The sequence below is a fragment of the Panthera pardus genome, unplaced genomic scaffold, assembly GCF_024362965.1.
Source record: "Panthera pardus isolate Hobbes unplaced genomic scaffold, ASM2436296v1 HiC_scaffold_8, whole genome shotgun sequence".
Taxonomy (NCBI): domain Eukaryota; kingdom Metazoa; phylum Chordata; class Mammalia; order Carnivora; family Felidae; genus Panthera; species Panthera pardus.
Window position 1 is genome coordinate 156,518,538 of NW_026527013.1, and position 27,264 is coordinate 156,545,801.

The window sequence follows — 27,264 nt, forward strand, 5'->3', positions numbered from 1 at the left end:
CCTAGGTCTTTCCCTTTGGCATAGCCAGGGGCACGGAGTCCAGGGCAGAGGAATCCGGTCGGACCAGCGGGGGGCTCCACCGAACGCAGGCTCCGTTTGCCCCGGGGCTGCCCCGCCACGCAAAGATTCTCAGATGGGCGGGTCACGGTGGGCGCCGACGTACGGTCCGCGTCCGTCCTCCGGATACCCCCCAGCCCCAAGTCCGCCGGCCGCCCTCGCCTCCACCCCGCCCCCCACCTCCGTTCCGGGTCTCTCCCTCCCGTGAAGCTTAACTGATCTGCAGGCGGGGGCGCGGGTGATGGGAATTCCTAGAAGCCTTAGGCGGCTGCCCAGGATTTAAAGTTAGGATCCTCCGAGGACACAGGAGGTTGGCGCTCACACCCCGCCTCCAGGTCACAGAAAGGCCCAGGGGGGCGTGGGCAGGGAGAACCCCACTCACCATCCCCGTCCACCCCGGATCCCGTTTCCACCCAGTCCTGCTAGTCCGGGCTGAGCCGGAGGGGACCGGGGACGAGGCTGGGCGCGGGGAGGGGGGGGGGAGGGAGAGGGAGGAGCCCCGGGAGGTGGCGGGGGCAGGTAGCAGCAAGGCCGGGAGAGGAGGGGGCTGGGCCGCGGCGGAGGCGCAGTGGGGCCGCTTCGCCGCCTCTGGGGCACCCGTCGGACCTCCGCCGGCTCCGCCGGGAGTGGGGATAGTGAGTCAGATCTCGGGCACCCGCGGGTCGGGCGGGTAGCGGGGTGGGGGTGGGGGGGCGAGTCAGGAAATGACATCAGAGGCCTGTGCCTGGGGAGGGGAGGTCTGAGCCGGGCCGGGGCGGCGGGGGCGGCAGAGCGGGGGCGGGAGGACTTCGGCTGAGCCTCCGGCCTCAGGGCAAGAGCCGGGCCCCTTCCTGGGGGAGTTTCCTGCCGGGTCCGCCCTCCCCGCCTCTCCCCGCCCCCTCTCCGGGCCGCTCCTTGTATGGTCTGAGCGCCGCTCTCTCCCCGCCCCCTCCTTCCCTCCCTCTTCCCTGCGTCCCTCCTCGCCAGGCTGGAGGCTGCTCGGGACCCGGACGCAGAGTCCGCGGACCCGGCTGCGAGGCGGCCACCCGAGACGCGGCGCGCACGCTCCGGCCCGCGGTGAGGCGCGGGGAGCCGCCCGGCGGACGCGCACGGGGAAGGGCGGGGGCGCGGGCGCCGCGCGCGGGGGGCGGGGGGGGGGAGCCGGGCCGGCGAGGGGTCGTCTGCCCGGGTCGCGCGCCGCGTAACCTGGCCGCCCGCCCCCAGCAGCCCGGCCCGGCCATGGCGGCCCCCCGCCCGCCTCCCGCGATCTCCGTGTCGGTCTCCGCTCCGGCTTTTTACGCCCCGCAGAAGAAGTTCGGCCCGGTGGTGGCCCCAAAGCCCAAAGTGAATCCTTTCCGGCCCGGGGATAGCGAGCCTCCCCCGGCCGCCGGGGCCCAGCGCGCGCAGATGGGCCGGGTGGGTGAGATCCCCCCGCCGCCCGCGGAAGGTATGCGGCTGGGCTTGGGGGCTGGACCCCGGCAGGCGCCGGGCCGGGGACAGCGGTGTCGGGAGTTTGGGGGTGTCTGGAAAGGTTGCGGCGAAGGGGGCTGGGCGCAGCTAGCCTGTCCCGAGCAGATGTTCTTACCTCATCGCGGAGCTCATGGCTGGGAGCCAGGGCTCCTGGGACCGTTCCAAGTCCCCCGCCTGGGGGGTGGGAGGCGGGAATGTGGGGCACGAATCTTCCCCTCTGGGTCCGTTTTCCCAAGTGTAACGGGAGCTGCATCACTCCTGGGTCGAGCCCCCGCCTTTACTGACCCCGTGCTCCCAGGGCGTCCTGCGTCTTCCTTTGCTTCCCACACGCTCTCCGGCGAAGGGGGGGTGGGGGGTGCGAGAGGTCTTGGGTTAGGGGTTAGAGCTGTGGAAGGAGAGTAACTTGGGGAAGGGGTAGTGGGGGCCCCGCTGACTGTCCTCTCTCCTGTCTTCTCTGGTCTTCCCACCTCAGACTTTCCCCCGCCACCCCCTCCCATCCTTGGGGATGGCGACGACTCGGAGGGCGCTCTGGGAGGTGCCTTCCCACCTCCCCCTCCCCCTATCGAGGAACCGTTTCCCCCTGCGCCTCTGGAGGAGGAGATCTTCCCTTCCCCACCGCCTCCACTGGAGGAGGAGGGAGGGCCTGAGGCCGCCATACCTCCCCCCCCACAGGTATGGAAGCTTCGGAAGGGCGGCTACACTGGGACACCCCCAAAGGGAGCAGAGGAGAGTCCTTACCTCTGATCTCCCCTGCATCTCTGGCCTGATTGGGGTGGGGTGGGAACGAAGATCTGGGGTGGGTGCTCAGACCCCGGACTCTCCAGCCCAGGGAGAAGGTGAGCAGTATTGATTTGGAGATCGACTCTCTGTCCTCACTGCTGGATGACATGACCAGGAATGATCCCTTCAAAGCCCGGGTAAGGGACTGGAGAGGGGGAAGGTGGGGGGAGGGGAGGAGGAGGGCAGGCCTGCTCCTCTAACTGAGCTTCTCTCCTCTCCCGCTACCTGTGCAGGTGTCATCTGGATATGTACCCCCACCAGTCGCTACTCCATACATTCCCAAGTCCAATACTAAGCCTGCAACTGGGGGCACAGCACCCCTGCCTCCTTGGAAGTCCCCTTCTAGCTCCCAGCCTCTGCCCCAGGCTCAGGCTCAGCCTCTGAGCCAGACCCAGTTCCACGTGCAGCCCCAGGTCAAGCCTCAGGTCCAGCTTCACGTGCAGCCCCAGCCCCAGCCCCAGCCCCAGCCTGTGCCTTTCGCGAACACCCAGCCTCGAGGACCCCCAGCCCCATCTCCGGCCCCAAAGTTTTCTCCAGTGGCTTCCAAGTTTACTCCTGTGGCTTCCAAGTTCAGCCCTGGAGCCCCAGGGGGACCTGGGTCACAGCCTAATCAGAAGTTGGGGTCCCCTGAAGCTCCCTCTTCCAGTAGCACAGGCTCCCCTCAGTCCCCCAGCTTCACCTATGCTCAGCAGAAGGAGAGGCCCCGAGTGCAGGAGAAGCAGCATCCAGTGGCCCCACCAGCGCAAAGCCAAAATCAGGTGAGGGAGGGTGGGGAGGCCAGGCTGAGACCAGGGGGCCAGAGAATGAGGGCGAAGGTGGTCCCAGTGAGGTGGGCGGCGTGGTGGGATAGGAGTTTGGAGCCTCTGAAGTTGGCCAAGCGGGTCAGTGGTAAGAGAAAGCTCTTCTGAGGAGGGCCTGGCAGGGTCTGGGTCTGGGTCTGGGTCTGGGTCTGGGTGGGGCCTGACTGGGCTTTGGGGGAGCAGAATAGGCTGTGAATCAAGGGAAGGATTTGGTGGACCCTCCCTTGCACCCTGCCCCCTAGAATGTTAAAGGGAGGGATGAGATCATCACCAGTTTGACCTTGCTTCTTCCCCCATCTTAGATTCTTGTGTACATCTCTCTGCTCCTCTGAGCCACCCTCACGGCCCCAGGGCCCACCCCAGGGCCCATCTGGTGATAAGAGTCACAGTGGCAGTAAACACTGGCTGAGCCAGCATTTGCTGGGTGCCAGGCTCTGTGCTCTGTGCTCTGTGCGCTGGAGGGAAGAGATCTCAGAGGTTAAGTCTGAGGGAGTCAGATGGGCCTGGGATAGAATTCCCGGCTCACAAGACCCTAGGCAAGTTAGGTGAACTTTCAGCCTCAGTTTCCCCATCTTTACCATAACACCCCACACAACAGTTTTGTGAAGATTAAGTGAGCTCACTCGAAGTAGAAAGTGCTGGGGTCTGTATCTAGCTCTTGAATGCTCAAAATAGAAAAGTTATTCCTGTCTGACCATTTCTGCCTTCTGGTTGGGGGGATTGAGGTCTGAGTAGAAGGGCCCCTGAGGGTCGTCTAGTCCTACCAGCCATCAAGTTAACTGACGGCGTGGGTGTGTGTGTTTGTGTGCAGACACAGTGGAGGAAGAGATACTAAATGCCAGTGAGTTTTGCAGAACCTGGTGTTTCAGAGCTCCGGACAGGCGTCAACATGGGGGCCTGTGGGTTAGGAAAGGCATCATCGCACCTGAGTGCCTTGAAGGATGGTGGGACTTGAGGTTGGAGAAGAGCAGGAAGGGCATTTGGGCAGGAAGAGCATGAGCAAGACTCAAGGGCACGAGCATGCCAGGGTGTTTGGAGAACACACAGTAGTCGGTTCCTGTGGGAGGATTGCAGAGCTGTACCGAGGGAGGGAGGGGCTGGCTGGAGGGAGGAGGAAATAATAAAATAGCACACCAAGGGAGCATGTCCGTCCTGGAGAGTCACGAATGGGTTCTGAGGAGTTGCATGGCCAGGCTGGAGGGCTGGCGACAGCCGACAGCCCAGCCGTGCTTTTGGAAGCTTTGGGAAAAGTTTTTTGGCAGAGGTGCAGGCTGGAGGTAGGAGGTCAGCAAAATGAGGGAGAGTTCATTCCTGGGCAACTGTAGTGTTAATGGAAAATAAGGTCAAGATAGGAGAGCTGTTAAAAAGGAAGAGCCTCCAGGCTTGGTAGCCGATAAGCCTTTGGAAGAGGAGGGGTGTGTTGGGGAATGACAGTATTGCTGACCAAATAGAGAAGTCCAGAAGGGGAAATGGTTCGGACGGGAAGGGGAGGGGTCCAGCTGTCAGCCTGTTGAGCAACAGGTTCCAGGAGGGCTTGGCCTCAGCTGGGACTGTCATTCAGTTAGAAATGGAGGCCTGGGTGTCAGGTGGGGGCGGCAGACTCGAGGTGTGGGTGTACATGGTGTAGTGTGTGGTGCCCCGGGCGTGGCACGGGCTGCCGAGGGGCCCAGGGGATGCCGAGCAGGAGGAGCTGAGGGCCTGGGAGGAACCTCGGGTGATGCTCAGGTTGACCACGAGGGAGGGGGGCAGGCGGAAGAGGGGCTCCAGACAGAGTGGGGTCTCGTTGGAAGAGAGTGTGATGGCTGAGGAGTTCTTCAGTGGTGCGGGCGAGGACTGAGCCCAGAGATTTGACTATTCAGAAGTCCTAGATGGCTGTGGGGTGGCCTGTTGGTGCCCTGTGGTGGGGAGGGTGTGCGTGCGTGTGTGTGTGTGTGTGTGTGTGTGTGTGTGTGTGTGTGTATGCGTGAGAGAGAAAGAGAGGGAGAAAAGCAGAGGGAAGAAGCTGATGAAAGAGGGGCTTATGATGCCTGAGAGCAGGGGCTGCTGCTAGGATGGAGTCCTGGAGGGAAACACGGGGTCACCCCCGCCCCCAGGCATTCCCAGAGAGCAAGGGCAGTGTGGCCACAGGGTTTTCTGGGAGAGGAGGGAGCTGGAGCTGGCTGGCTTCAGTCATGTCTTCTCAGTCATGTAGGAGTCATGTAGGAGGTGAGGTCATCGGTGAGCCGGGAGCGAGGGGAGGACGCAGTTGGGGGCTCGAGGAGATGGAAGGGTTTGGAACAGCTGCTGTGGGGAAGGCGACTGGGAATCCGCAGGAGCCAAATACCAGACAGCCGGGCTGAGGCTGGAGGGCGCAGAGGGCGCTGCAGTGTTTGGAGAACCCACTCTGCAGTGTTCAGGGAGCCCTCCACCTACTTCCTGCAGCTTGGAGTCAGAAGCAGGAAGCAGGCAGTGGCATGACCCAGGGTTGAGATGGAGCCAGATGAACAAGAGATGGTGGCTGAGGGTGGCCTTGTAGAAATGAATGGTTAAGGGAGCAGACTGGGTGGGGAGGCGAGCCAGAAAGTTTCGATGCGTAAGACGCAGGGGGTGGGCTGGGAAGCAGAGGAGCCTTTCTGATCGGCTCATTCGGTTGGTGTGAATGGGGAAGGAGGGCGGAAGGTAATCATTGGGAGGTCAAGCCTAGGATCATGGCGTAAGATGAGCTTGACCAGTGAGTGGCAATTTCGAAGTGTTCCGTGGTGGAAGGTACCTGAGCTGGAAGCACGTTTGGAGCCACTGAAGTTGAAGAGCTAGAGGGCCGAGGGCCACGGGTGTTGAAGCTGTGGCAGGCAGAGAGGAAACTGTGGCTGCACTGAGTATGTCTTGAAGGGTTGTGCATACCTGCGGGGAGCTGATGTCCGTGAATGGTTCCTACTTCCAGAGAGCGGGACAGGCGTCTAAGTGGTACCAGAGAGCAAGGGCCCTTCCTCTGTCCCCAAGACGCCAGGAAGGGAAGATTGGGAGAGGGAGGGGTGGAGCTCACATTGTGGGAAGGGGCTTACAGGGGACGCTCTATGTGGAAAACGCCTGGAGCTCTGGATGCACACGGGTGTGAGCACGATGGAGCCGGGGCCGAGGGGAAGGTGGCTGTGGGAGGAGGTAGCTCGGAGGCTTTGGGGTTCCAGTGTTACAGGAACCGAGGCGTTATTGGCAGGCGGCAGGTAGGACATTCCATTCTGCGGGGGCCGCAGTCCTGGGAAACCAGCCCCATGTTTCTCTGGGAGCCTCGTGGAAGCACTGGTAGCCCCTGCGGCAGCTCCCCCGGGACCGCTCGGGGTTCCTGGCAGTGCCCCCCACCCCCGGTCCGCAGCTCTCCCAGGATCCTCTTAATAGAAAGGGGAGGCGGGTGGAGGGAATGGTCCTACTCTGAGGCCTGCCGGGGAGGCCGCTTGGGGAGCTGTGGGCTGGGCTCCCAACGACAGCCCTGGGGGTTTAACCTGTGATTCCCGCCTGTGTTGTATCCGCACGCTGACAGGGGCCGCTCAGAGCAGGCGGGCCGGGTAGGTGTGTGTGCACACGGGTGCACACGCCATCACGTGCCGACCTCTTCCGTGGGGGGCCATGTCTGCGCATGCTCTGTGGAGTTGACGCGTGGCCGGGTGTGTTGGCTGCTTCGGTGACCTCAGCTGCTGTGTGTGTGGCCTCTGTCCGCTCAGTTGTTCTGGCCTGTCCGTGACTGCCCGGGGGGTGGGGGGTGGGGGGTGGGCAAAGTGGGTGGAAGGTTCATCCCCTTCCCCTTATTTGCGTGGTGCTGGGGGTCAGGGAGGGAGAAGGAGGAGCTTTCAGAGTCCAACGTGAGCGTCTGGGAAATGCGCGGGGAGTCAGTCCTCATTGGAAGAAAGTGGCCAAGCTGGCTGGGGAGAGTTCTTGGAGGAAGATGACTGTCGAGAGAAGATGAAGAGAGTGTTGGGGTTTCAGGTCCGCTCCCCTGGGGCCCCCGGACCTCTGACTCTGAAGGAGGTGGAGGAGCTGGAGCAGCTGACCCAGCAGCTGATGCAGGACATGGAGCACCCTCAGAGGCAGAACGTGGCTGTCAACGGTGAGCTCACGGCCTCCCGCCGCTGCCCCGCAGGCTCCTGGGCTCCGCCCCCCGCCGCCAGAGCCTCCGATCCCTTGCCCTGCTCCTTCCTCCTATTGACTTCTGTTTTCTCTGGCCTCTCCAGAGTCCTGTGGCCGGTGTCATCAGCCCCTGGCACGCACGCAGCCTGCAGTTCGGGCTCTGGGGCAGTTGTTCCACATCACCTGCTTTACCTGCCACCAGTGTGAGCAGCAGCTGCAGGGACAGCAGTTCTACAGCCTGGAGGGGGCGCCCTACTGTGAGGGCTGCTATACCGTGAGTCAGGGCTGGGCCGAGGGGCACGCCGCCGGGCTCAGTCAAGGGCCGGGTGGGGACTTGGGGCCGACGCACCTCGGCAGCTGCCTTTTGGGTGCCAGTTCCTTGCCGATGTCCTGCTGCTACCTCCTTAGGACACCCTGGAGAAGTGCAACACCTGCGGACAGCCCATCACTGACCGCATGCTGAGGGCCACCGGCAAAGCCTACCACCCGCAGTGCTTCACCTGCGTGGTCTGCTCCTGCCCGCTGGAGGGCACCTCCTTCATTGTGGATCAGGCCAACCGGCCCCACTGTGTACCCGACTACCACAAGTGAGGACCCACCTCCTGTCTTCTGGGCTCTTCTCTGGCTGCCAGTCGCGGTCGTCTGGGAGCTGGGTTGCCTCCTGATTCTGAGACAGCCCCCAACCCCTGGCCTTCCTTTCTGGCCCCACATCCTGTGTGTAGACAGCAGAGACCAGTTCATCTGGATTTAGCTGTCCAGTGGCCTCAGACCTTGGTAGCAAGTCTTGGCTGCTGGCAAGTGCCCTCTGGCCTTTGGCTCGCCGAGGCTTCTCGTGGGTGCGGTCTTGCGTTCAACAATGTGTGCTGGAATGACTTCATTTCACGCAGGCTGGGTTCTAAAAGTTCTTTCGGAAATCAGCTTTTTGGAACTCTGGTTTTTCCCTAGAAACAGTGTTTACAAGGTGGCTACTTTCTGAGGCCAGTGGCAGAATCCCATAGCTCAAGGGCGGTGCAGGGAAGCTGCAGAATCTGACTCCCACCTCTGACGGTGTGTCTGAGGTGTGTGTTGTTAAGAATTCCACCTTAGGCATCCAGAACTTCACATCCCTCCCTCCATACACCCCAGTGATCTGGCAGAGAGACACCTGTGTGGCCGAAGGCTAGGGTCAAGGGTCCAGGGATGGGGGCTGGAGAGGGATGCCTCTGACTGCAGTGTGGATGACAGACGGAGTCAAGACCCAGTGGCAGAGGTTCCTGGAGTGGGTGAGGGGAAAGGTGGGAAACCCCCTTGACAAGGGCCAGATAAGGTGGCTCGTCTCAGGCACGCAAAATGGGCTTTTGTGTGGCTTTGTGTGGCGCAAAATGGGCTAAGTCTGCCCTGTTGCCACGCAACCGCGGTCTCCCTCCCCTGCGCTTTCACGGGCAGCCCTGGGTACCCCTTGCCCCGTGCTGACTCCTGCCCCGCTCTCGGCCCCTCCAGGCAGTACGCCCCCAGGTGCTCGGTCTGCGAAGGGCCCATCATGCCTGAGCCTGGCCGCGAGGAGACCGTGCGAGTGGTCGCTCTGGATAAGAACTTCCACATGAAGTGCTACAAGTGTGAGGTTGGCCGGCCCCCAGGGCTGGGAGGTGGTGGGACACTGCTCGCTACCAGGTGGTTGGTGGGCAGTGCCAGCCTGGAGGTCGCAGTTGCAATTTTGAGGGGGCGCGGTGCCCATACCTGTCCCCACCCAGATGCTCCCATCACTGCCCATGACGCAGGGAGGGGTTTCTGTGGGGTTTCACTGAGCTTCCGCTGTATTTCAGATAAACTAAGAAAGGGGGCGGCCAGTGGGAGGAAAGGGTGTGGGGCTTCGCTATTTTGGGGAGGGAGGATGTGCTTGGTGAGGCTAAAGGAGGAAGTGAGGGGAGTTGAGGCAGGTGGGGGAGGCCCCACATCTTTTATTGGGTGGAGGCCTTGGGAACAGCTCTTCCCACTGCTCGCCTTGGGCAGGAGAGGCCTAGGGACAAGAGTGAAAATGGGCAGTAGAAGTGAGGATAGGGCTTAGGGGTAGGTGTGACTGGGGACACAGGCAGTGACGCTGGGCATCAGCCAAGGCATGGAGCATTTGGTCTTCCTAATTTAAAGGCGGAGGTGTTGGGGGGGGGGGGGCGGGCGGTGCACCGGGGCCTTCCCAATGGCGGACTCTTCCTTCCTTCCAGGACTGCGGGAAGCCACTGTCCATTGAGGCGGATGACAACGGCTGCTTCCCCCTGGATGGTCACGTGCTCTGCCGGAAGTGCCACACTGCCAGAGCCCAGACCTGAGTGGGCACCGGCGAGTCCGTTCCTTCCCCATTAGCGGACCATCCACACTGAGACCACCCTGCCCTCCACCTGCCCTGCCCCCCTTCAGTTATCTTCTGATGTTCAGCCTCTCCTTCCACACCAGCCCCTGCCCCGTATCCCAGGTGTCCTGTGCAAAGCCCCGACATGGCCTAGGGCTGCAGCGTCCCAGCTCTGGGTTTCCAGTCCACCCCCGTCCTGCAAGGACCACCCCCCCCCCCCAGGTGTGCCCCACCTGAGGGGGCACCAGGTTGAGCGCTGCTGCTTTCACTGCTGCACCGATGCCCTTGGCTGGTCCCCTAGCAGCCGTGCATTCTGCTTGCTGAGGGCCTGGAGACCCCCTGACTCGGGGAGGCTGGGCTGGGCTGGGCTGGGTTGACTGGCCCGGACACCCCCACCCACCCCCATGCTGCCGGGTTGTGGCTACAGCTACAGATAAAAAAAAACCACCTGTTTCCAGAATTCTCAGGAATCTTTCTTGTGTGTACAGCCCTCACGGGTGGGATGGAGGAGATACAGGGATAAAAAAGCCTGGGGTAAAGGTGAAAACTCCGTTCCTGTTTATTTACAAAAATATATATGTATATGTATATATATTAAACCCTCCCCCAAGTCCCTCCCCCAATTACCTTTTCACTTCTACCCCCACCTCCCTTTTTAAAACAAAGGCTCCTGGGTCCAGAGGTGAGTTCCTCAGGCAAGGGTGGGCAGGAGCAGCACCGAAGGCCTACATCTTGTAGGATGAGGGGAGGGCCATGGGGAGTGACCATGGCCCCATCCTTGCTCTTTGAGGCCAGGGTAGGTGCAGGAGGGGCTCAGTCCTTGAATCCCTGAATACTGCAAAGGATGCGCTTCTGGTGTCCCGGCAGCGTGATTCCCATCTGTGCCAGGTCCCTGTGGGTGGTGAAAGGGGACTGTGAGTCTGGGCTCAACCCCCAGCAGCCCTCCCTGCCTGGGGCCCCCTCTCCCCCCGGGGTTCTCACTCGGCCGTCAGCTCCAACACACACTCCATGGTGTCCAGCCCAGCCGAGCGGAAGTGCAGAATGTAGCGTTTCATTCGTATGGATTCCAGCCACTCAGGGACGCTTCGATAGGGGATCCCATCGGAGCCACTCAAGCTGGGAAGGCGGAGCGTCACCCTGTGGGACAAGGGGTCCCTCGGTTGCACGGGACGTGCAGGGGCTGTCCGCAGCTTCCTGCCCCAGCTTTTCTGAGATCGGGGCTCAGCCTCTGAGCATCTGCAGCCAGCATTCAAGTTGGGTGTCTGAGCACAGAGATTATCTGGACTTTGTGGATTAGCCTGGCCGTTGTCTGCGAACTCATTTCCTGGCCCAAGTCCTGGTGTGCTCACGGCAACAGGCAGGCTGACGGTCCCGTGGCACTGATAGACTCAGGGGAGGTGACAGCCCTGGGAGCCCCCAACAGAAGCATGCCATCAGCCCATCTCCCACGGGAGTGGCCAGTCCTGAGTGACTGGTGGCTGGTTAAGACTCAAGCGTCAACCACCACAGTTGAGAGGAAGCAGACGGCAGGAGAGCGGAGGCTTTAGAAGCTAGGCATGGTCCTGCCGTTTTCGGGGCGGCCCCCTGACTTCTGGGAGCAGCCACGGCTTGCCCCCTCCACCTCGGCTGTTATTCTTGCACTCCGACACCCTCAAAGACAATGAGTGTTGCTGTGCTAAAGCCAGCCAGGGCCAAAACCATTAGCAAAGTAAATCTGCTGGGGGAAAAATATTCAACATTCCAGAAAGATTAGCACACGCAGTCTCCAGTATACGAGGGAGTTGTTGCTCCAAAAGATAGTTTCAAAAGCCGGAGCTTGGAGCATATTTTCTCCCAGAAACAAGGTTATATATGGTGGTGTGATATGGAGGCCAGCATGCCAGGGCTGGTTCACCCGATCCAGCATTCAGAGTCCAGCCGTGCCCATCTCCCCCACCTCACTCCTGCCACCAGTTCGTTCTCCACATGCTGGCAATGTTTCTGGTAAAACACGATGCTGACCATGTCCCTCCGACTTACAAGCTGGTCAATGGTTCTCTGCGCTCAGGGTAGAGTCCAAACTTCTCAGCAGAGCTGGTCCCCCTTGCACTGACCCCACCATCTCTGCTGGGACCCTGCGCTATTTGTAACCGGTCTTCCCTAAGCTCCCCAACCCAGGCTGGCCATGTGCTCTGGGAGACCCCACGAGGCTGTCCCTCCCTCGGCCATGACATGCACACATCCCACTGTCTAGCACTTGCCGGTTACTCTATCTCCCCCACCCCAATCCCCACCCAAGTGAACAAGCTCTCTGGAGTAGTTATTGGGTCGTAGGCACTGTTTATATGTGCTTTCCATCTCTGTGCTTGCTTTCTATCCTACCAACCCAGACTTATCAAGGATGGGACGGCGTCTTCTCCCCAAGGGCAGACGCCGCACTCTGTCCACAGGTCCACAGGCCTAGCACTCGGTGAATGTTGCTGAACGCCCATTTTCCTTCTGCCAGATCTGCCCTCCGAATCCCCTTGCCCTCTCCAATGTGGTTACCTGGGATCAAAGTTGGCAATGGTCCTCAGGGGGTGGGGGTTGGCAAGCAATTGCTCCAGATGTGCCTTCAGCTGGTGGAAGGAGGGCCGACGGGCTCGGTCATAGGCCCAGCAGTTCTTCATGAGTTCATAGAGAGGGGCAGGGCAGTCCACGGGAGGGGGCAGCCGGTACCCATCCTCAATGCTCTTCATTACCTGCAGCAGGGGAGCAGGGAGGGGCCCCATGAGAAGCCTCTGTGCACACAAGATCACTGCGATAGAGCCTCTTCCCACCCCCTGACCAGTAGGAAAGAGAACAGGGAGTAAGACAACGGGGACAGAGGAGCAAGAGTGCAGAAAGGCTGGGTCAGGGAGAAAGAATAGGATGTCTGCAGGAAGGGGCCACGGGAAGTTTTGGGGAGATGAGAAGTCAGTCAGGGGTGACATGGGGAGGACTACCCCAGGCTTACCTCCTGATTGCTCATCTCCCCGTACGGTTTGTCCCCAAAACTCAGAACCTCCCACATCACAATCCCAAAGCTCCACACGTCGCTGGCCGTGGTGAAGGTGCGATGGGCAATGGCTTCGGGGGCTGTCCAACGGATGGGGATCTTTCCTCCCTAACAGGGCATGTAGGGCAGAAAGGTGATGTGTTTCAGGGCAAGGAGGGGCGCGAGAAAGCACCTGTGCAAAGGGATGAGTCATTACTGTGTCCACAAAAGCGCGCGTCCCATACTCATACGTGTGTGACTGTATGTATGCCACACAGTTGCATGCGAGTATAGACGCAGCGAGCACAGGGCTCTAACCTGGGTTTCGTAAGTGCCATCAAAGTTGTCCAGAAGGCGGGTGAGGCCAAAGTCAGACACCTTGCAGCACAGGTTCTGACTCACTAAGATGTTCCTGGCGGCCAGGTCCCGGTGGACATAACTGTGGTCGCTGAGGTAGTTCATGCCTGACGCGATGCCCTGCAGCATAGCCACCAGCTGCCCAGGGACCAGCTGGTCTTCCTGCTCCTGTAGCAGGGTGAGCGGGCCAGTTAGGCACCGGGCAGGGTCTCCTCCTCCCAAACCAGGAGCCCAAACCCAGGCATCCATGGTGCATTCCCCTCCCCAGCTGGCTGTCCACCCTCCTCACCCTCAGGAAGGCATCCAGGGCTCCGTTCTCCATAAACTCCGTGATGATCATGATGGGCTTTCCTGAGACACAAAGCACAAGTCGGCCTGGCAGCCTCTACCCATCTCCTCCCAGAACCAGACTTCCTGCCCTTGGCAGCAGATCTCCCCTACGCTTCCGGTGCTCTCATGCCCTCCCTTCCTCCTCCTTCCCTCCCCATGCTCCTGGAGACCACTGCTCCTACTCTTGGTGACGACGCCTTCCAGATGCAAAATGTGTGGGTGGCTGAACTGGCCCATGATGGTGGCCTCTCGAAGGAAGTTCCACCACTGGCCGTCTGGAGATGTGTCTTTCAAGGTCTTAATGGCCACAGTCTTGCAGTCCTGGCTGGGGATCCTCAGGGTCCCTCGATACACTTCTCCAAACTCTCCTGGGTAGAAAGAAAACAGGCCATGGCCCGATGCCCCTGGGGGGACAGGTAGCAGTATCCTCTAGCACTCTGGTTCTTTTCTTCACTGGATCAGAAAAGTGGCTTGCCCTTTGTTGGACAGGGGCTTGGGCCGTACTTCCTAGGGAAGGGGCCAGGAGTCTGGAGGAGCGGTGCAGCCACACAACCTGTTCGGCACAGTGTCCCAGGTGAGCAGAGTTCTCAGCTAACAGTAGGTGCTCGGTAAATGCCAGGTGAGTGCGTGCTGTGCAGTGGCACCGGACTGTGTTTATAAAGGGCGGGGTGGGCCGGGGCCAGTGCGCCAGTGACTGGGGAGGCTAACCATTGCCTCCTCTCGCGCGAGCTCCTCCGGTCACAGCGCAGCTGGCTTGGCTGCAGAGCCAGCAAGGACACTGCTGAGCTTTGTTCTCTGCTCAGATCCGTTTCCTCTAGTGACCCAAGGGATCAGGGCAGCCCAAGGACACTGGGCCCCTGGTGGGGTGGAATGCGGGGCGAGGGAGGCTCTGAAGCTCTCCCACGTTTGGGAACCATCTGAGAAGAGCCTGAGCCTGGGGACGACGACCCCTCTGCTGACAAAGATGATGTGTTTAAGGCTGTTCATCAGAAACTCCATAACCACCAAAGCAAACTGTGTAGGAAGCAGGGGCTGCTTGAGGACATCTGATAAAGGGGTTACAGCATGACCACAGCAATTCGAGGAAGATTCAGGGTAGAGCAGAAAGGAAATTCATCTAGGAGCTCTTGGGTCAACTGACGGGCCAGCCGGCTCGCAGCTCTGTGTGCTGCCACACACAGGGGACCTGCGGGGCTCACCTTCCCCTATGACAGTGTCCACAATCAGCCAGCCTGGATCAAGCTCCTGGGTGAAGTCCAGGGCTCCCTGGGCAGGGTCCTCATATGCTTGGAGGTCCACATACGGCTTAAGCCACAGCTTGTCCTCTGTAGGCAGAACGGGGGGCGGGGGGCTCACCACAGGAACTCGAACTTCAAGGCTCAGGAGTTTTTTTGTTCCCATAAGAGTCCTGTTTTGGCTAAAGTGGGAGAAAGTCTCCGTCCTTAGCAATGAGGTTCTTCCTCTGTCTACGCGCAAAGCTCTATGTCCTCGCCCCCAGAGTCCCAGAGCTGCAGGCCAGAACCTGGGGCTGAAAGCTGTTCACAGCCTCGAGTTACCCAATCTTTCCATGGCTTGCTGACCACACTTCAAATCTCTTGCCCTTCCTCCTCACCCCTGCTAGCCATACTCCTCCAATCACTCACACCTCATTCACATTCCCAGACAAGCCTCGCCCTCACCCTGTTACTCGGAGGGACCACTGCCTCCCCCTTTCGTGGGGGCACCTAATGAGGTGACCGGTAGGAAGTCCACATGCCTCAGAGGACTTCAGGGAGCCTGCCAGCAACCCCCTTCCCACCAAGCCTCGGCCAGCAGACCTGGCCAGCCAGGGTGTCGGAACAGTGGCACCAAGAGCTGACAGGTAATTGCACAGAGCCTCTGGGGGGCTATCAGTACAAAGTTAATTAACCAAAGTTAATTAGGTAGCAAAACAGAAAAGCTCCAGAGACCATGGCCCCGACTCATGCTCCCAGAGTTGGCTTGGCAAATGTGGGTTCTTTGGTTCTATCCCAGTGGCGCCTCCCAAGCCCACATCCCCCCGCCCCCCCCCCCCCCCCACACACACACAGGTGCCCTGGGCTCACCTCGGTTCACGTCAGTGACGCGATCACGGGGCCTCTGCTGGTGTCGCCGCTGAGCTTTCCTGCAGGGGTGAGGGAGCATTGCTTTAGAGTCCCAGGACTGCCGCAGGGGCCCAGGGAGCTCTGGCTGGGTTTTACCCACAAACCACAGGGGCTGGGGGCACAGGACGGGGTGGGGGAATGCTGGAGGGAGCTTTCATACTAGCGGAGGGGAGGGGTGTTGGGGCTGCATTCCAGGGCTTCTGGGGCCCCGGGTGGCAGCCGGCAAGGGGCAGCAACAGCACCTTGAGCGGAAGAAGAGCATCCCCAGCAGCAGAGCTACGCCCAGCAGCAGCCCAAAGATGATGGCCACAATCTCTCCTCCAGTCAGGCCCCTGGAAACTGTGGCACAGGGGGTGAGGAGGGCTGGAGGGCTCAGAGTCCACAGGGACGATGAAGGCTACAAGGGCACACCCAGGGGCAGGTCCCTCAGTGGGCCTCGGGTGTGTGTCCCCTGTGCGAGGAGATGGGGGAGTGTGGGGGGGGAGCATGCGGAGAGGCCTCACCCTGGGGCCCCTAGCTTTGGGCTGCCTGGTGACAAGCACGAAACCGGGGGGCTAGGAGGTTTGGCAGGATCCTGGCTGGCAGTATCCAGCAGCAGAAGGTGTTCTGAGGAGGGGCGCCTGGGTGGCTCAGTTGGTTTAGTATCCCACTCTTTTTTTTAAGTGTATTATTCATTTTTGAGAGAGACAAAGAGAGTGGGGGAGGGGCAGAGAGAGAGAGAGAGAGGGAGAGAGAACCCCAAGCAGGCTCCATGCTGTCAGCGTGGAGCCCGATGTAGGGCTCAGACTCACAAAACATGAGATCATGACCTGAGCTGAAACCAAGAGTCAGTCGCTTAACCACCTGAGCCACCCAGGTGCTCCCGGTGTCTGACTCTTGATTTCAGCTCAGGTCATGATCCCAGGGTCGCGGGACTGAGGTCCCAGGTCCTTGCTGAGTGTGGAGCCCGCTTAAGATTCTTTCTGTCTCTCTCTCTCTCTCTCTCTCTCTCTGTGTGTGTGTGCCCCTTCCCCTGCTTGTGCTCTTAAAAAAATGTCTGAGATTACTATGGGGAGGGGGCTTTGTGGGAATCCATGGGGGCTCTCTCCGCTGAGGCAGTTCCTATGTGTACGTGCATGTATGTGCATATGCACATACATAGCGGAAGAGGAAAGGTCACTGATTGGAGCAGTGTTTGAGAAGCCTCAGTGGGATGACGTGTGCATGTGTGTTTGGGGCAGAACACAGGATAACCCACCCACCTGGCGGGCTTGTCCGGAACTCATGGTCAGGGGAGAAAGGGCCAGGCCCTAGAGGGGTCAGCATTCGAACTCTGACAATGTACGTGGTGTCTGGCTGCAGTTCGGTCAGCAAGACCCTGGGTTCTAGAACCATCTGGTGCCTTTCTTCGTCCTGTGGATGAGAACCAACGGAAACTGGGCTGTGCAGAGAGAGACCTGGTGGAGGCGATGGCAGTCTTGGGATCATGTGGACAGGGGTGGCTTGGGGAATGGTCAGGGCAGGGCTGTTTGCAGGCTTTGTCCTGAGAAAGCCACACCGTTCACTTCGGCCAGTTCTCCCTCTGTCCCATCACCCAGGCTAGGAATGGCGAGTTGTGCCCCAGAACAGACACCCAGACACCAGGGACTGTTTCTCTGCCTCATCCTCACCTGATTCAGCACATGCAGCTCGTAGCTCAAGTTCCCCCCTGGACTGCGGGGCCGGGACCCTGCCCAGGTCAGTTCCAGCTGCCGTGGCTCCTTCTTTACCAGCCTCAGGGACAAGCCTGACAGTGACTCTGTGAGTCAAGAGGGTTCCAGGGGGTTTGGGAAGAAAGAAGAAAGAACCTAAGTCGCTTTTTGATTGCTTTCTGCCCGTCAATCTGTCTCTGTGGTCCTGAGCCCTTCTGGTTTCCTCCAGTCCTGTCCTGGCCCCTGCCCAGGTCACTCACCTGCGTGCCCCATGCTGATGCTCAGTGAGGTGCTGGCATGCGTGGACGGGCCAAACCCCGACACTCCATTCTGGGCCTCAACGTTAAAGGTGTAGTTGGCGTAGGGTTCAAGGCCGTTGACACGCACGGCCGGTGCCGTGAGCCCGCTGGCTCCCGGGGAAAAGCGCACAGTTCCCCCGCAGGGTTGGCAGGGTCCCCCGTCCACTGCTGCTCCCCGACACTGAGAACACCCCACACTGTACCTCACATCCTGGCGCCCCCCCATATCTGCTGGGGGTTCCCAACGCAGGGAGAGCTGAGTCCCCAAAACAGAGAAGCTCAGGTTTCGGGGAACTGAGGGGGGCCCTGTAAGGAGAAGAGGGGCCATTAGGTGGAACTAGCTTTGCTCTCATCTAGCCTGCTGGCCCCTGCCTCCTCCCACCGCTGAAGGCCTTGCTGGGAGATTGGATTCAGACCCAGCTCAGCTCTGCATTCTTCCAGGAAAGTGGGGGGAGGGGGAGGAGCTCTAACGTCTGGCACTTTAAATGGTGCTCAATTTCTGAAAAGTTCCGGAAAACTTCGACCTTAACATGGGCTCACCAAAAGTCCTGCGCTTTCTCACAGATGGCCAGGCCCTCCCCCTTGGACTCACGTGTGCATGCCACTTGGGGGCCCTCCCCCAGGGCTCGGAAATGGCCACTCTCACAGGTGCAGACGGTGGCCCCCTCCGGCTCAGCTGTGCTGTGTTCTGGACACTTGAGACAATGTGGTGCATCTGTGTCTGCCCGGTAGGAGCCGCTAGGGCAGGCTGGAGGGAGAAAGCAGCAGAGCCATGGTTGGCCAATGTGTTTACAGGCAGAATCATCCCCATTCGCCACCGCCTCCAATCCTCTGTACCAGAAGCACCCTGCATGTGTCTCCTGGGGTGCTCAGCCACACAGTCAACACTTCTCGGAGATGGAGCGTGGACCTCCTCCCCTCCCTCGGCACCTGGAGGCCCTCCCCCGAGTGGCCCCTGCAAGTGCCCACCACCTCCTCCGGCCTCCTTACCCAGGCATCCTTTACCGCTGCTGCCTTCCTCGTAGCCAGGCTCACAGTGGCATCGGCCCACGGGCACCAACCACTCACCCTCCGGACTGCAGTGCATGCGCGGTGCACCCGCCGGACCAGGGCTGGCCTGGGCATGGGGCAAGCAGGTCCCTGCCACTTCCACCAACCCGCCGGGTCCGGGCAGTGTGTCGGGGAATCGGGCCAAGCCCTGCACGGCCTCAGGACAGCGCTGGTAGAACACCCTTACAGACACCAGGGCCACGCAGGCACCTGGGTTGTGGAAAGCGAGGTAGAGGCCTCGGCGGGTCAGGCGGCCCAAGGAGCAGCGCTCCACGTTCAGCTTCACGGCGCCAGACGCGAGGTCTCGGATGGTGAAGCTCTGGTCTGCAGCCACAGTGGTCACCTGGGAAGGAGAGGTGTCCGAGAAGGGGATGGTAAAGTTATGCTTCACTCCCGCGGGACAGAAAACAGTTGTTTGCTCTATACTTTATAGTTCAGGGGAGCCTGGGTGGCCCAGTGGTTGAGCGTCCGACTTTAGCTCGGGTCGTGATCTCATGGTTCATGAGTTCAAGCCCCACATCGGGCTCTCTGCTTGTCAGTGCAGAGCCTGCTTTGCACCTTCTGTCCACCCCGCCGCTCCTCCCATGTTTGTACTCTCTCTCTCAAAAATAAATAAACATTAAAAAAATACTTTAGGGGTGCCCAGGTGGCTCAGTCACTTAAGCCTCTTACTTTGGCTCAGGTCACGATCTCACGATTTATAGGTTCCAGCCCCATGTAGGGCTCTAGTCTGACGGCTCAGAGCCTGGAGTGTTCTTTGGATTCTGTGTCTCCCTCTCTCTCTGCTCCTCCCCCACTCATACTCTGTGTCTCTTTCTCAAAATAAATGAACATTAAAATATAAAATAAATAAATAAATAAATAAATAAATAAATAAAGTATAGTTTACACAACTGTAAACCAAGGGCTTATTACTTGTGAGCTACTGGCTAAGTGTCTTATGTGTGTTATGCTGTTGAGTCCTTGCAGTAAACCTACGAGGTAGGATGGATTACCATCCCCACTTAACAGATGAAGAAACTAAGGCGAAGAGAGGCTAGAGACCTTGGACAAGATCACACAGCTACATGATGGGACTGGTAACCAGGCAGTGAGACGCTATAGCCCATATAATTTCCACTATTCGAAGGTGTTCCCAGCGTCTGTGCCAATGAGGTGATCAGTTATGAAGTGCGTCATCATTCATTTATTACTAATAACAAACTTTACAACATCTTCTCTTTGGGGAAAAAAAAAAAAAAAAACGAGAGCACGTCCTATAATAATATGCTTCTTACGCTTTTGCATTCCGGTACGTCTTCTTGAGTAGGAAAGAGAGGGATAGTATTAGAGAGAGAGCCTGCAGAGAAGTGTCTCCCTACACAGCTCTAGGTAGACCCACGGGGGTGTGTCACTCGCAAGCAGCCTGGGTGCTGATAGCAAAAGTCCAAATACCTCCACCAGGGAATGCCGTTATCTCAACGGAGGCAAAGCCGCTGAAACAGATAAGGCCGGCACTATTATCATCACTATTTTAAGACAAGAAAACCTCTCAGAGGTTAAGTGCAGAGCGCAAAGGCCGGACGGAGCAGAAAAGGCAAAGTAGTTCCTCCTTATCCGCGGTCCGGCTTTCGCGGCTTCAGCTTGGCAGCTGTCAAAGACCGCAGGGCTGTCAACCACGCCTACGAGCAGAGACTCCTCCTCCTGACCTTGCGTCAGAAGGTCAATAGTAGCCGGGTGCGCCGGCTTCACGTCACGTCACGTCACGTCACGCCACGTCACGTCACGTCTCGTCACGTCACAGGCTGACGACAGGACTCAGCGGTGCTTCGTTCCTCGCTCCCTCTCCTGGAGAGGCGTTTTGTCATCTCGCAGCGCCACGAGGAAAGGGGTGAGTACAGCACGTGAAATATTTTGAGACAGAGGGGGAGGGAAAGAGACTGTACTCTGATAACTTATATTACAGTGTACTGTTATCAGTGTTTTATTTTATTACGAGCCAGTGTTGTGTCTCTGGCTCCGTTCTGATTTATACGTGAAAGCTTAACCGCGGGAATGTATGTATCGGGGTTCAGTACTGTCTGTGCAGGCATCCCGGGGTGGGGGTGGGGGTCCTGGGAGGTATGTCCCGCAGGTCAGGGGGCCTCTACGCTACTCAAATCCACCTCTTCTGATTGCCAGTCCCGCATTCTTGTCCTTATTGGACACCTAGATCCTCTTTCTCTTTCTTCTGCCACTGTCCCTTTTCCTGAGCTGAGCGGGGGCAGGAACCAGTGTTAGGACCAAAGTGGCAGGGGTGGGAGGTGGGGCGGGGTAGAAGCACCTTCTGGAACAAGGGCCGTCGGAGCTGAATGCCCACGTCCTGGTCGCTCTCCATGTACAGGAGGTTGAAGGTCTCCTTGCAGCCCAGAGGCCTGGCTCCCCCGGGGAAGCTCTTACAGTCCCTCACGGTGAACTGCAGCTCCACATGGACACGCGAAGCTTCCTCCCCCCGATAAATCCAGTTGGAGCGCAGCCAGTGGTCAGTGTCCCCGCCATCTTGCAGTGGGCAGTCCTGGTACATGTAGAGGGGTGTCCCATTCAGTATCTGCTGCACTTCACTCCACTGCGAGAAGGAAAAATCCGAGTTAGGCTCCATCCAAGTCATCACCTGCTCCCTAAACTCTGGTTTTCTAGAGCTGATGATGGGGAAGCTGGTGTCAGAGCTCCCCCAGTTCACCTGCTTGTCCTGCTCTCTTTCCATCCCCCCGGGCTCCAGGAGAAGAAGCTAAATGTTTAGAGTCAGGATTTATTTGGATACAGGATGGGCAAAACAATACCCCCATGCGATCTGCAGCCAGCCCCGATCTCTTCAGTGAGCCCACTTCAGCTGCAGAAGTATGAGCACCGCTTTTTTACCTCTCTCATCAGTCAGGATTGTCAAGTGCCCCAAAGGCCGACTTTTATGGCAGAAACTCATTCACAAAACCTTTCTGCCTATTTGTGTAGAAAAGAGGATACTACCTTTAACATTAAGGCCCCTAAGCTTTTGGAGGGCACGAACAAGCATAAATCTCTTCTGTATGGAAGGAACTCACCCTCTCCAATATTCCCTCCAGTTATGGTCACTATCAAAATCAACAATGGATGGGGTTGCTTGGACTCGTAGACACCATCTAGTCCACCCCTGTTAACTGCTTTTACATGAAAAGCATTTTATTTTTATTTATTTATTAAAAATTTTTTAAATGTTTATTTATATTTGAGAGAGAGAGTGCACAAGCAGGGGAGGGGCAGAGAGAGAGATGGAGACAATATGAAACAGGCTCCAGGCTCTGAGCTGTCAGCACAGAGCCCCATGCGAGACTCAAACTCACGAACCATAAGATCATGACCTGAGCTGAAGTGGGATGCTTAGCCGACTGAGCCACCCAGGAGCCCCAAAAGCATTTTATTTTTACACTTAGTAATAACAATGGCTAGCACTAATACAGGACTTACCACGCACCAGTCACTGTTATAAACACTTTCCATGATGGACACTGAGTCACAACGAGGTTAAGTGACTTGCCCTGTGCACTCAGTCATTAGGAGGCAGAGCTGGGATGTGCACCCAGGCACTCTAGGCTCCAGAGTTTATGCTCTTTTTCTTTCTTTCTTTCTCTTTTTTTTTTTTTTTTTAAGTAGGCTCCCTGCCCAGTGTGGGGCATGAACTCATGACCCTGAGGTCAAGAGTCACATGCTCCACTAAGCCAGCCAGGTGCTCCTATGTTCTTGATCATTTTATTTCTAAGGGCTAATTATTAAAGTCAAAGAAGGGGCATCTGGGTGGCTCAGTCTGTTAAGCGTCCGACTTCGGCTCAGGTCATGATCTCAAGGTTCATGGATTGAAGTCCCACGCGGGGCCCTGAGCTGACTGTGCCCTTGGGATTCTCTCCCTTTCTCTCTGCCCTCCCCCCCCCCCCCCCCAACATGCACACACTTTCAAAATAAATAAGTTTTTTTTTTTTTTAAGTCAAAGAATAAACATATATAATATAAAGTGAAAGTCCTCCCACCCGACTACCTCTTCACGGGAAGTTATTCTTAACAATTTGGAGTGAAGCTCCCCAGACCATTTTCAGTGCCTCTAGAGAAACGTTTGAATGTTTTTCTGTGTTTTTAACATAATTTTTTAACCTGTTATTTTGTAACCTACTTTTTGTTTTTAACAAATAAAAAGTCTTTGAAAGATGTTCACGAGAGTATAAAAAGATCTACCTAAGTCTTTTTAGCAATCCATAAAATAGTATTCCATTGTATGGATGTACTGTAATTTATTTAATTATTCTATTGTTGGACATTTAGGTAGCTTCTAGTTTTTTTTTTTAAGTAAACGTGTAGATTTCTATAAGATTTCTGTAGAAGTGCTGTATTAAAAGGTAAATATTATAAACTTTGTAAGAAGATACTGTCAAATTGGCCTCCAAAAAGGATTTATCAATTTATACTTTCACCAACAATGCATGAGGGCTCATTTTTTTTTTTTTGAGAAACTGGATAGTGAAGATCTCTTTACTTTTGGCCTCTCTTATGGACAAAACACAGCTTCCTGCCATTTTAATTTACATTTCTTTTGAGAAGGAGGCTGTGCGTTTCTATTTTGTTCATTGGCTATCTGTATTTTTATGTAATTATGTGTTTGTAAACTTTGCCTGTTACCTTTTGAGTGTTCATTTGGATGAACTTTTTTTTTTTTTTAATCATAGATGCTAATCGTTTGCTTGAAATATGTTTCAAATGTTTTCTTCCTGTCATGCCACTTAATTTGCTAATGATATCTTTGATGTTGGCCTACATTTAAAAATTTTACATAGTAACGTCTATCTCCTCTCCCTTTATGAATTCTAAGTCGTGTATTTTGCTTGGGAAGCTCTCTCATCCCAAACTTACAAGGATCTTGTGTATTTTCTCCTCATATTTCTGTGGATTTCGTTTTTAGGTTTAGATTTTAATCTCCTTAGAATTTATTTTTTGGTGTAAAGTATGAAATGGAGATGTAACTTCACATTCTTCTTCTTCCTTGTTATTTTTAAATTAACTTTTTTTAAAAGTTTACTTCTTTATTTTTGAGGGAGGGAGTGCATGTGAGTGGGGGAGGGGCAGAGAAAGAGAGGAGAGAGAGAATCCCAAGCAGGCTCTCTGCTGTCAGCCCACAAGGGGCTCAAACTCACGAACCCATGAGATCTTGACCTGAGCCTTAAAGAGGAGTCTGAGGCCCTTAGAACATCTTCTGTAAGGGCCTTCATTGCTACTCTCAGCTCTGGGAAAAAGTAGGGGAAAGCACCATCAACTGAGAACTGGGTGGGGTGTGGCAGGGGCAGGAGTATATGAGGTACATAATTTTGCGCTGTGTGAGGCAGTTCAGAGATTGGGCAGGGGGTGTCCAGCAGTGAAGGCATCCGGGGCCTGTTCTTAGCAGGAAGCTGTGATGAGGAAGCCCAAGGGGAAGGCATGGCGTGGAGGTCAGGTGGAAGGGTGGTAGGCGGTTAATGTGCAGCTCATTAGCTAGATTGTCATGGCTGCAGCTGGAGCCCGGAGGAGCAGATGTTCCCAGCTGTGACTTGCCTTTCCCAGTTCCAGCGGTGACAGATGGGGGAGAACCAGCTGCCCGGGATCAGCAACAAGGATCCTTTCACTTATCACTCGGGCTGCTGGCTGCTACATGGGTACATTCTGGTGAGCCTGAATCCGCGTGCATGTGTGTGAGATGAGGGGAGGGGACACGGCAGACATTGGGAGTCTGTAACTGCTCCCGTCTTCTTGCCCTCCCGGTGCAAATATATTATATATGTATGTGATGCACATGTATGCATATGTATGTGCATGTATGCATTACATATGCTGTTTGACCTGAGCTGCACAAGGGGCCTTGCTTCCACTCCAGCCCAATTAGGGAAGAGTTATTTGGGTGGGGGTGGCCGGGGGACAGCGAAGGCCTGTGGGAGCCAGCTAATGGACCTGCAGCCCTCATTGTGGAGTGATTAGCTGCTTTATGAGATGAGGCGCCTATTACGGCTGGCCTAATCCAGGATTTTCCAAGCAGCCCCTCCTGTAGGATACATTATGGTTTAGTCTATTAATTCTAATTATAGGCCACTCTGTGGGAGAACTAAGAGTAGAGCCAGGACCCTAGGACCCAGAGGGAAAGAAAGCAGGTGACCCCAATACCAGAAATAGAGGCTGCGTTCCTACAGGAATAGGAAGGCCAAAGGGGTCCAGGACCAGAGGGAAGGAGGCCCTGAGGCCAGACTCCAGGAAGCTGAGACAGCGAGGGCAGCCTCCTGGGGTTCTGTGGCCAGCTCTGCTGAGTGATGGAAAGGTGTGCTTTGGGACTCACAAGAACGTCTCTCTGCTCACTAGGTCTTAGGAATATCTGTGGAGGGAAGGGACTTGGAGCAGGTTCAGACAGCTGGAATGCATGCTGTGCCTGGGCTGAGGAAAATGGACAAGGTGCCAAGCGCTCAGGGACCTCTAGTGGGAGGGCAGCTTTGAATTTTGGGGAGGCAAACACCCTTTGAAGAACTTGCTGAAAACTTTGGCTTTCCTATCCAGAAAAGAATATCCCCGTACATCTATACAATTTAGGATCCACTTTTATGGGGTTCCTTGACCCTTGACCCTCTGAAGTCTGTCTGTGCAACTCTATTGGGATAGATGGACCTCACATTGAAGATACATCTGGTGTTTTGGTTCTTAGCCCTCAATGATTGCATCCCTGGTCCCGTTCATCCCCTGCCTGGGGGATTGTGGTCTCATCACCTCCCAAGTCCTCTCTCTCTCTGGGGCAGGGAGGGGAGGAGCCAGGCATTGAAGCGTTCTTCTGGGGTGAAGCCTGAACCCCCCCCCCCCAATGTCCCATTCAGGAGGCTCTGACTCACCTCCCTTCCCCCTCCCTGAGGAGACACTTCCAGTTTTTCCTGCTCTTTTCTCCGTTCCTCCACCCACCTCTCCGCCCATTTCCCACTGGCCTGCAGCTTTGAGCCTTCCCCTCCCTTGACACTTACCCCATCCTCTGGGGGATCCAGCAGCCAGCCCAGCTCTCCCTGTGCTGTGCTCGTGTCCATCAGAGTGACTGAAGTGGTGAGGAAAAGGTCGGTCACCCTTGGGGGAGGAGGACCCACACGTGCAACCCACATTCCTCATTCTGGGCCCCCAGCCCCAAGGCTTCAACATCCTGTTCCTAACAGCTGTGACTTCCTGAGGTTTAGCTGGGGAAGGAGGAGTGAAGAGCTCAGGGATTAGTCTGTCTTCCTCCAGAGTGTGAAGGGAGGAAGGCAGAGTCGGGCAAGGGTTGGAGGGCTGGATCCTTGACCAAAGTCAAGGCAGGAAGTGTTGGGAAGCGCAGCCCCACGTAAGGCCTGCACCCTCTCACTCAGCAGTGGCTGGTGCTGGCTGGGGAAAATTCAGCAGCTGCAGAATTGGAAGAGTGTGTGGGCAAGAGAGGATCTCAGCCCCTGGGGGTCCTGAGTGGGTAGGGTGTGGTCAGGGAACCTTACAGGGGGTTCCCGAGTGGGGAGGCTCCTTCCTACGGGCAAATGGCCTGCTCTGCCTGTGGTTGGGGGTGTGCAGTGACGGTACCAGGCGTAGCTCTTGAGCCTGGGAAAATGGGGGTAGTAGGGCCAGAGAGGGTGTACAGGCCTTCACCATTAAGATTTGATCTCTACATCTGGAAACTCCTGCATCCCGAGTTCGAATCCATTCCCCCCAGTGGCAGGTCCCTCTGCCCACCCCCACCCCGCGCCCCCTCAGGCATAGGATGGCATAAGGGGACTTCCCACCCCTGACTTCATAGGGTCCGGATCTTTGGGTTGGGCACCTGAGACTGAGACTGCCTGAGAATGAGGGATCCCCACGAGTGCTGGGGGGGGCGGGGCGGGGGTCTGGACGCCGCTTCCCCGCAGCGGTCAGTAGGTCCCTCCCCACCACCAGGCGCAAACTGTTGATCAGGGCGACTGACCAGGGCCACCAGTTGTTTGGGGGTCAAAGACCAAAGACTGGCCTGGCCAGTCGATCGCCTGGCGGCAGGGCAAAACAAGAGCGCTGGAGAGGGGCGCGCGCGGAGAGGGCCTCCGCAGGAATGCCGGCTCCTGGAAAGGGTGCCGGCCGGGCCCCTGGGGGGGGGGGGGCGGGGGCGGGGCGGGGGTCGGTACCTTCCTTGGCGCGCGCCCCGGGGGGCAGCGGGGCGCAGAGCAGCAGCAGCAGCCCGAGCCCCAGGGGCCAGCGCCGCTCCATGGCGCCGGCCGGGACCTGGGACCTCGGCCCAGACGGCTGGGTCAGGTCGCGAGGACTTCGCGAGCTGGGAGGGCCGGGCGGGGGCGGGGGGCGGGGCCGGCACCGGGGGCGGAGCCGGGCCTCACCTGGATCACCTTCTTAAAGGGACAGTAGAGCAGGAAGGAAACTTGTTAGACAGGTAATAAACTTCAAAAACCGGAGGCGTCTGGACCGGAATGAGACTGCGGGCGCCGCCTGGTGGGTGGGATTAGGAATCGACTAACCCAGTTCGAATTAACCAGAATTAACCCAGTTCTAATTCTAATCCTAAACTCAACCTTTAACCTAATTCTACCTCTGACTTGAACTACACCTTTGTGTTTCTCCCTCTCTCTTTCTAAAGAAAGCAGTTCCTAGCAATGTAATAGCCACGGGGGAAGGCAGGGTTTTATGCTGCAGTAGGGGAGGCTTAGACGACCATAATGCAAGGTGGGCTACAACTCTGAGAGAAACACCTGGAGACTCGGAAGAGGAAGGAAGCCCAGCCTTCAGGGCAACAGTAGGTGAGTCTTTAGGGAGTAGGCCGTGTGAGCTGGGTTTTCAGTGGCAGAGATTGGGAAAGGCATGAGCAAGGGCCTGAGGCAGGGAGCCCCAAGGTGCGCTCTGGGAGTGGTGAATGGACCAGTTTGACTGCTGGGGCACAGGATTTGTCTTGGGAGTGG

At 57.3% G+C, this 27,264-nt stretch overlaps 2 protein-coding genes and 1 pseudogene across 4 annotated transcripts; 1 reads left to right on the forward strand and 2 right to left on the reverse strand.

The window, feature by feature from the left end:
* Nucleotides 1-27,264, reverse strand: part of LOC109269190 (olfactory receptor 2F1-like) — a 334,098-nt pseudogene that overhangs the window by 241,030 nt on the left and 65,804 nt on the right.
* On the forward strand, nucleotides 892-10,120 carry ZYX (zyxin). 2 transcript variants are annotated; one of them, XM_053897338.1, is made up of 10 exons: nucleotides 892-1,113; nucleotides 1,261-1,483; nucleotides 1,979-2,178; nucleotides 2,331-2,423; nucleotides 2,520-3,044; nucleotides 7,044-7,164; nucleotides 7,289-7,458; nucleotides 7,593-7,771; nucleotides 8,664-8,784; nucleotides 9,383-10,120. In XM_053897338.1, exons 2-10 carry the CDS (start codon nucleotides 1,276-1,278, stop codon nucleotides 9,485-9,487), a joined length of 1,722 nt encoding a protein of 573 aa, XP_053753313.1. In that variant the 5' UTR covers nucleotides 892-1,113; nucleotides 1,261-1,275; the 3' UTR covers nucleotides 9,488-10,120. The 2 variants fall into 2 exon arrangements, with proteins under 2 accessions (XP_053753313.1, XP_053753312.1); XM_053897337.1 differs by having other exon boundaries at nucleotides 894-1,113; nucleotides 1,264-1,483.
* EPHA1 (EPH receptor A1) lies at nucleotides 10,131-26,630 on the reverse strand. Of its 2 annotated transcripts, XM_053897332.1 has the most exons (18): nucleotides 26,482-26,629; nucleotides 25,336-25,403; nucleotides 20,634-20,915; nucleotides 18,272-18,674; nucleotides 17,874-18,029; nucleotides 17,243-17,587; nucleotides 16,962-17,089; nucleotides 16,554-16,704; nucleotides 15,555-15,651; nucleotides 15,274-15,332; nucleotides 14,389-14,514; nucleotides 13,372-13,557; nucleotides 13,149-13,210; nucleotides 12,821-13,027; nucleotides 12,482-12,631; nucleotides 12,034-12,227; nucleotides 10,489-10,644; nucleotides 10,131-10,399 (listed from the first exon to the last, which is right to left on the reverse strand). In XM_053897332.1, exons 1-18 carry the CDS (start codon nucleotides 26,561-26,563, stop codon nucleotides 10,321-10,323), a joined length of 2,931 nt encoding a protein of 976 aa, XP_053753307.1. In that variant the 5' UTR covers nucleotides 26,564-26,629; the 3' UTR covers nucleotides 10,131-10,320. The 2 variants fall into 2 exon arrangements, with proteins under 2 accessions (XP_053753307.1, XP_053753309.1); XM_053897334.1 differs by lacking the exons at nucleotides 10,131-10,399; nucleotides 10,489-10,644 and adding an exon at nucleotides 10,687-10,913 and having other exon boundaries at nucleotides 26,482-26,630.

Excerpts from the sequence above, each read along its gene's own strand:
- ZYX (XM_053897338.1), top strand. The coding sequence starts at position 1,276 with ATGGCGGCCCCCCGCCCGCCTCCCGCGATCTCCGTGTCGGTCTCCGCT. Across the intron at positions 1,484-1,978 it reads CCCCCCGCCGCCCGCGGAAG|ACTTTCCCCCGCCACCCCCT; the intron begins GTATGCGGCTGG and ends TTCCCACCTCAG. Across the intron at positions 2,179-2,330 it reads CCATACCTCCCCCCCCACAG|CCCAGGGAGAAGGTGAGCAG; the intron begins GTATGGAAGCTT and ends CGGACTCTCCAG.
- EPHA1 (XM_053897332.1), bottom strand. The coding sequence starts at position 26,563 with ATGGAGCGGCGCTGGCCCCTGGGGCTCGGGCTGCTGCTGCTGCTCTGC. Across the intron at positions 14,515-15,273 it reads CGTCACTGACGTGAACCGAG|AGGACAAGCTGTGGCTTAAG; the intron begins GTGAGCCCAGGG and ends TTCTGCCTACAG. Across the intron at positions 10,645-12,033 it reads ATTGCCAACTTTGATCCCAG|GGTGACGCTCCGCCTTCCCA; the intron begins GTAACCACATTG and ends CTTGTCCCACAG.